Raw genomic sequence first — 9,196 nt, 5'->3', positions numbered from 1 at the left:
AAGAATCCGTTGTTTTGTCTTGAAAATCGCGATCGATTATACTATTACCTGCCGCTCTGTTGGCATGTGTCTCACCTATGTGTGGTGGTGCAACCTAACCTAGTATCGGAGTGTACAAAGACACGGCGGTATGGAAAATTACCATATATTTCAATATCAATATCGAAATTAGAAATGATGTAGCTTGTAGTTACTATAAGTAACCGATTCCCATCTGATGAGAATGAGACCGATCCGTTGATAATTCTAGTGAAGGACTGGATGTTTTCTGTTTTTCATTGGATACCGCTTAGTTTGCACTATAATTGATCTGAAAACGTGAAGTTAAAACATAGTATGTAGAACTTTAGACGTTATATAGTAATTTTGAAATTTTGAAATAAACTTTGATATCCTCCCTGTAAAAGATATCTTAATAACCTTGAAATTTACCAACCAACGGTTACTCTCCATCAGAATGAGTAAAACTTTATGTTGGTTCATCGTTCTTAAATAAATTGCTTTAAATTCCTCAGCGGAAAGTCCAATGTGTTGATGGTCACCCATGAACACACATAAAATTAACCGTGACCTTTGAATATGGTTTAGCAGTGACCTTTGAGATTTATTGAAGATAGCCTTGACCCATGGATACATCATGACTATAAGTACATTTGCACTATTCCACGACTACGAAAATGGAATCCAAATTACAATCGTGGTATCATATCCATTAAGTAAATGTCGTTTTTATTCAAGCCATTATTAGAATCTTTACAGTATGATTATTAGAATCTTTACAGTATGATTATCAGAATCTTTACAGTATGATTATTAGAATATTTACAGTATGATTATTAGAATATTTACAGTATGATTTGTCGCGAGAAATTATCTATTATTGATTTGGTATTAATGTTTTCATCCATTTTCGTTGTAACTAATTTTCATGAAACCAATTTCATGGAATTGTTAAAAAGGTCAAGGTCATGTTTAATTTCAGGGAAAGGTTACTCAATGGAGAAAACTAAAATTGTGCTTCGTTATTCTTTTTGATATATTAACGAAGATAACCTCCATGCTCATGTAACGAAAAGTGATGGAAATCATTGTTATAGCACATGAAAATGAATGGTACCCCAGGCTTCATCATAACACGCATCAGCAGAGAAAGAAAATCAGTAACTCTCAGTCAGTATTGATTTAAAATTCCTAGACAGGAAACACAATGCCTTTGTAAATGTATTAGCAGATGACAAATTAATGACGAAATAAATGAGTAATTTCCGGTGTATAGATTTAATTTTCGTAGTGTTCATGGTGGGAACATAGCAGTGAAAAAAAATCTAAAAACAAACAAAATCCAATAAAAAAATAATTCTCCACGAATGGGAGATTTTGACGTTCAGTAAATAACAACACCATAACAAAATCAAAGAAATGATTTCTGAACAAGTCATCATTGCAACTCCCGAGTCCCATAACAAAATCAAAGAAATGATTTCTGAACAAGTCATCATTGCAACTCCCGATTCCCATTTCTCTATACAAATATCCAAATATTGTTTACAAAATTTTCAAGTCATTTCATACTTTCTTTTGATAATTACTTGGTTTGAAAGGATGTTAGAATACACCGATTACATCAACTGCGTTACTTTTCCCGCGTCAAATGAATAGGCGGATCAAATGTCAAAAGTCGTGTTCCAAGATGTGAGGGGTCTCCGCTCGTCTTAGCAGTCACAAAGCAAGACACATTATGGGGCAGTGATATTCACAGACAGAAGTCTGTTTTTGTGCTAGTGAAATCAACATCGTATAATTATCTTGAATAACGAATACATTTCTGACCAATGCGACTGCGCCACTGTGTGACGTCATCGGCTCCCTCCCTCAACACACATTTCTTTCTCCAGAACGGCAAGACATCTCTCCACACTAGATGTAAATGCTTGTTTCTGTGTCTGTAGAAATTATTCACATTGACTTTTAATTGAAAGACACAAATTCACTTCATTGGAATGACTGGGTGTTACGTTTGGTACAATGTTGAACCAAAATTGCCGACATTGTGGTAGTTTGCCCGTGAAAAAATAATCCTTGCAACCATTTGAAAAGAACAGCTACATTGATGATTACTGTCAAATGGATCACGTTACACACAAGCTTCATTTCTCTACTGTGCTCATAGACTAATTTTAAGTTATTCCGCTTCTTATTGTTCATATGATATTAGATTATGATAGTGATGCACAAAGTTACATGTACATTAAGGTATCCGACCCATACCCTCCCCCCTTCCCCAAGAATTAATTGTAATATAAAACTTGGTATTAAATGAACGATAATTTAAAGACCAAGTGATTCACCAAAGAAATTTTCAAAATTGATAGAACATCAAACATTTCTGTTATGAAGATTAACACTAGTTCTAATGAGAAAAGAACATATCTGTTATAGAGATTAACAATAGTTCTAATGAGGGAAGAACATTTCTGAAATATAAAGTGAATTAAAATATAATGATATCCAAAAAATGCGAATGCGGAAAAGGTTCATATTGCGATGCATGGTCTTTCAAAATAAGCAAGGCAAAGTAAAGGCCACCATACATGTACAAATTATTAAAAAAACAACCCATCTTATTTTGTCTAAATGTTTAAAAGAGGGGATCACTCCGATGAAAATCTGAATCATCATAAATAGATCTAGGCATCATCTACTCTTTGGGCAATCTCTGTCACACTAACAGGCAGTTTGCTTTTACAAAAGATTTAGTGCTACAAATATACTTTTTATGAAAATAAATTCTTTCATGGATCGAATACCTTAAAGCGCTTCACAATGTTATCTTGAGGCTTTGATAAGGTTATAGTAATTAGTATTAGTCGATAAATATTTTTTTTTACATTAGCAGTGACGTACTTAGTATTGTGTTAGCTGCTCATAGCTAGTTAGTGTGAACTTCTATCACTCATGGCTATTTACTTAGTTTACTCATAGCTTTTCCTGTATCACTCGATCATTGCTATTTACCTACTAGTATATCACCCATTGTTCTTCACACGTAGAATATCATTCATTCTATTTACTGTTGACAATTCACCAAAGGATCCACCACTGAAGAAACAACAGAAGCGGACTCCTCGACAACGGAGACATCATCAAGCTTCACAAACACGGAAACCAGCACCACCGGTTCAGGGTCTAGTGTGACCACAACCACGGAGTCTACCACCGAGTCCACCACGGAAAGCGCCACATCTACAACCATAACAGATGCACAGACGTCATCGACTACTGAGTCGACCGCACAAACGACTGAATCTAGCACATTAACTCCTACAACAAATGATTGGGTTGAGACAACCACCACGTCAGGTTAGTGTAAGGAAGTTTCAGGTATCCTGGCCTCTGTTACATCACATGATAGAAGTAATATGATAGAAAACTTCACATGTATTCTAAAATTTCGATTCTGCTCTCCATTTGCATTTAGATTTAAAGGCTTAAAGATTTTTACCTGCTCTGGTGTATGCATATTTCTTATCTAAAAAAGCGTATTAATTTTATATGCGTTTGTGTGTGCAATATTTAATGCCTAATATTATCATATATGCAATGTTTAGCGATTGTTTTCCTACATATGTCAGTAGTGCGTTTCTCAGAATTATTTGTATGTGTGCTTTAGTCAGTGATATACGCATAAATTTACCTTTGATAAATTGAATCGTGCATTTATCAAAAAACATATGGCTTAATTCTACAGCTTTCAGATCGCTGGTATAGATTTTTTTATTTACATCTAAACTCGTATTGTTTAACAGCTTTTGCTTTCCCTATTTTTCTTTTTACATAAGCGCTTTTATGATAGATTGATATAGTTTCGCTTGTATTTTATTGAACAGATGAAACCTCGACGCCATCTTCCTTAACATCAACTAACACATTGATTTCCATTTCTACACCAACTAACACAGAGTCCTCGTCTGCTTATCAAACAACCTCTATACCAACAGAAACACATACCTCAACATATTCAACATCAACCACAACACCTACACCTTATTCAACAGAAAACAGCCCCTCAACATTAAGCACAACACCTACACCTAATTCAACAGAAAACAACCCCTCAACATTAACCACAACACCTACACCTAATTCAACAGAAAACAACCCCTCAACATCAAATTATATTTCATCCACGTCCACAGAAATGACGTCACAAACATCGTCATCAGAATATACAGCATCGTCTACTGCATTACCATTGGCCGACTACTCATCTACAAATGCATATTCCACGTCCGATAACTCACATACTTATACAACAACTCAATCAGATCATACATCTCAGCCGGATTATACAACAACTCAGTCAGATTTCACAACTCATTCAGGTTATACAACAGCTCAATCGGATTACACAACAACTCATTCAGGTTATGCAACAGCTCAATCGGATTACACAACGACAACTGCTAAAGATATAACATCGTTTAGTACACCAACCGAATCCACTACAACAGATACACTTCACATGACGTCAGATAATTCAACACCGGTACCCACAACTGAATCTACTACAATTCACATGACGTCAGATAATTCAACACCGGTACCCACAACTGAATCTACTACAATTCACATGACGTCAGATAATTCAACACCGGTACCCACAACTGAATCTACTACAATTCACATGACGTCAGATAATTCAACACCGGTACCCACAACTGAATCTACTACAATTCACATGACGTCAGATAATTCAACACCGGCACCCACAACTGTAGTATATACATCGGTGTCAACACACTATTCAACAACTTCGACAGGATATGAATCATCTTCAACAGAGTTTAACAGTGTGACAGAGCATTTGTCAACATCGCCATCCTTCGAGATTTCATCAGAACACACATCAAATGTGAACGAAATCACCACAACCTCGCCATATCCCATTTCAACGAATGCTGCTTCCTCAATTACAACATATTCTACCGCGACAAATTCAGAAACTACGTTGTCAGCAAGTTATCCACAATCAACACTGACCGAATCACCATCGACCTCACCACAACCCACAACTATGGCTTCTGAGGGAACGCCGGACACCAGTACATTATCTCCAGGTACTGTGATGATTTCTACAGGAGAAATATTACAGAGCACTTCATCAGCTAGTAGCGTAACAGAAATTTCATCCGTAGAAGGAAGTTCGTCAGATGGCCCCGCTTTGTCTACTACCACTTTGTCTGTTAGTGCATCCACGGATAATTATGAATCACAGAATTCGTCTATAAGTCAAACAAGCATGGGGAGTGTAGTGTTAAGCACAGCAACAACGACAAGCGGCATGATATCCACTGACACAACTACACAGGGACCCAACGTGAGTGGACAGACATCAACACCATCAGAAAGCTCATCAACAACACTGAATGTTCTGTTAACGACTTCAAATAGCGTATCAACATCACAATCTACCAATAGTGAACAGACAACTGATAACTTGATGACTTCTTCAACAATACCAGCATCATCAGCGCATGTCACAGTAGAACCAACAACGGGATACGGACAAACACCGGATCATTCCGCTCACACAACATCAGTAATAACTGAAACAACTTATGTTGCGTCAACAAGCCATTCTACAGAACTACATAAAGAATCAACCACACAACAATATACAGAATCAATCACACAACCACGTACAGGATCAACAACACAATCACATACAGAATCAACACAACTACATACAGAATCAACCACACAATCACATACAGGATCAACAACACAACCACATACAGGATCAACCACACAACCATATACAGAATCAACCACACAACAATATACAGAATCAATCACACAACCACGTACAGGATCAACAACACAATCACATACAGAATCAACACAACTACATACAGAATCAACCACACAACCATATACAGAATCAACCACACAATCACATACAGGATCAACAACACAACCACATACAGGATCAACCACACAACCATATACAGAATCAACCACACAACCACATACAGAATCAACACAATCACAGACAGAATCAACACAATCACAGACAGAATCTACCACACAACCACATACCAGATCAACAACACAACCATATACAGAATCAACACAACCACATACAGAATCAACAACACAATCACAGACAGAATCTACCACACAACCACATACAGTATCAACAACACAACCACATACAGGATCAACCACACAACCATATACAGAATCAACCACACAGCCACATACAGAATCAACACAACCACATACAGTTTCAACAACACAACTTTATACAGAATCAACAACACAACCTAATACCGGATCTACCACACAATCACATACAGAATCAACACAACCACATACAGAATCAACACAATCACAGACAGAATCTACCACACAACCACATACAGGATCAACCACACAACCACATACAGAATCAACACAACTACATACAGAATCAACACAATCACAGACAGAATCTACCACACAACCACATACAGGATCAACCACACAACCACATACAGAATCAACAACACAACCACGTACAGAATCAACACAACCACATATCGGATCTACCACACAACCACATACAGTATCAACAGCACAATCACATACCGGATCAACCACACAACCACAGATAGGATCAACAACACAATCCAAAATAGAATCATCAACAGGACCGCATACAGAACCAACAACACAACTACATACAGAATCAACCACACAACCACACATCGGATCTACCACACAACCACATACAGAATCAACAACACAACCACATACAGTATCAACACAACCACACAGAGTATCAACAACACAACCATATATAGTATCAACAACACAACCGCATACCGGATCTACCACACAACCACAAACAGAATCTACCACACAACCACATACAGTATCAACAGCACAATCACATACAGGATCAACAACACAACCACATACAGAATCAACCACACAGTCACACACAGAATCAACAACACAGCCACATACAGAATCAACCACTCAATCACACACAGAATCAACCACACAGCTGCATACAGAATCAACAACACAACCACATACCGGATCTACCACACAACCACAAACAGAATCTACCACACAACCACATACAGTATCAACAGCACAATCACATACAGGATCAACAACACAACCACATACAGAATCAACCACACAATCACAAACAGAATTAACAACACAACGACATACAGAATCAACCACAGAATCAGTTACAGAATCAACAACACAACCACATACAGGATCAACAACACAACCACATACAGAATCAACCACACAACCACATGCAGAATCAACCACACAGCTACATAAAGAATCAACCACTCAATCACACACAGAATCAACCACACACCCATACATAGGATCAACAACACAATCACAAACAGAATCAACCACACAACCACATACAGAATCAACACAACCACATACAGAATCAACAACACAATCACATACAGAATCAACACAACCCCATACAGAATCAACCACACAATCACATACAGAATCAACACAACCCCATACAGAATCAACAACACAATCACATACAGGATCAACAACACAACCATATACAGAAACAACACAACCACATACAGAATCAACCACAGAACCACATACAGGATCAACTACACAACCATATACAGAATCAACAACACAATCACACACAGAATCAACCACACAATCACATACAGGATCAACCACACAATCACATAAAGAATCAACAACACAACCAAATACAGAATCAACCACACAATCACATACAGGATCAACTACACAATCACATCCAGAATCAACCACACAGCCACATACAATATCAACCACACAATCACATACAGGATCAACCACACAATCACATACAGGATCAACAACACAGTCACATACAGAATCAACAACACAGCCACATACAATATCAACCACACAACCACATACAGAATCAACAACACAGTCACATACAGAATCACCCTCCAATACAACACAATCTGTAGATACACCATCTAGCCCAAGCGACGTCAGCTACTCAGGTAATTCTTGCCTGCCTTTGGATTCCACCAGTGTCGTATACGTAACACGATGTGTATGTTACCGCGCATGCTCCTTAGCATATAATCACCTTTATTTTTTCGTACGTTGATGTTAGACTTCATTAGAATATGATGCTAAAATTATCTAGCGGTCTTTTATAAGGATCAATGTCGGAGTTTCCGAATGTAATCCTTAGGATATTCAGGTTGTGTATGGAAGGGTTTTAGTTTTGATTAAGATGGTTACAACACACGCAATTGGGACGATAAATTGGTCTCTAAAAGTTAACATCACTAGAATTTTAGATATGGTTGTGACCTACTTTAATCCTTGATTTCAGGTTATAGTCACGGAGAGAAATCTGAATTATTTATAGTTATCGATGAATATTTTTCTGGAAGTAAATATAAAAATGCATGAAAAATCATCAAATTCAACGGTTCTCTCTACTATTTTCAAGCACACTATTTTATCAAGAAGAATTATTTCACTTTGCTTCATGGCTTTGTAAGGTGTACGAATGAAATAAAAGAAAACACACCCAAATCCAAACCTATAAAAGCATGCTAATCAAAATGGCTTGAACGTCAGACACCACGTGACTTATCACAATCCCAACAGTACGGGAAACACACGATTAAGACGTTGACTCTGCGATTTTTATTTTTACATTTCAGGGACAATATTGACCGTTTATCCATTGTGTGTTTATGTAGTACCGGCTCTTTTTAAAAATCTCTATTAATTGATGATGATTCTTTTGTAATGAGACTACGACTACTTATGTATTACAATACTCTACATGTATCAGTTAATGTGAAGGAGTTGTATTACAAAATATCAATACGCACGAATCACGACACAATTGTAGAGAATGCATGGTAAGTGTTGAGCAAATATCTCATGCGCATCCAAAATATTGTGATATGTATTTGATATCAATATCAGAAATAGGACATCTGCCATATTGCTAATGAAGGTATTTGAGGATGAAACCAAACAGAATTGTACGTATGTAGATTATTGATACTCATATCCCTTGATAACAAACATATACGCATGGTTTTGTTGTAATGATTGACTGTTGTCAGGGTCGGTCTGAGATAATACGTGTATATCTGTGTTGATACAGCAGCGAGTACGA

General features: G+C 37.1%; 1 protein-coding gene across 1 annotated transcript; it reads left to right on the top strand.

Moving 5' to 3' along the window:
• Positions 1–1,106: 1,106 nt before the first annotated feature.
• Positions 1,107–9,154, top strand: LOC125654702 (mucin-2-like). The gene is made up of 4 exons (XM_056145869.1): positions 1,107–1,170; positions 3,091–3,360; positions 3,960–8,051; positions 9,144–9,154. The coding sequence occupies exons 1-4, from the start codon at positions 1,107–1,109 to the stop codon at positions 9,152–9,154; spliced, it is 4,437 nt and encodes a 1,478-aa protein (XP_056001844.1).
• The last annotated feature ends 42 nt before the right edge of the window (positions 9,155–9,196 follow it).

This window comes from Ostrea edulis, chromosome 7 (assembly GCF_947568905.1).
Source record: "Ostrea edulis chromosome 7, xbOstEdul1.1, whole genome shotgun sequence".
NCBI lineage: Eukaryota > Metazoa > Mollusca > Bivalvia > Ostreida > Ostreidae > Ostrea > Ostrea edulis.
This window is presented reverse-complemented; position numbering and strand designations above follow the sequence as displayed.

What these genes read in the sequence shown, in the direction of transcription:
- LOC125654702 (XM_056145869.1), top strand. Translation starts at nt 1,107, where the DNA reads ATGAATGGTACCCCAGGCTTCATCATAACACGCATCAGCAGAGAAAGA. An exon ending in AAGAAAATCAGTAACTCTCA is followed by an intron (nt 1,171 to 3,090) that starts GTCAGTATTGAT and finishes AATTCACCAAAG; the next exon opens with GATCCACCACTGAAGAAACA. An exon ending in TGAGACAACCACCACGTCAG is followed by an intron (nt 3,361 to 3,959) that starts GTTAGTGTAAGG and finishes CAACTAACACAG; the next exon opens with AGTCCTCGTCTGCTTATCAA.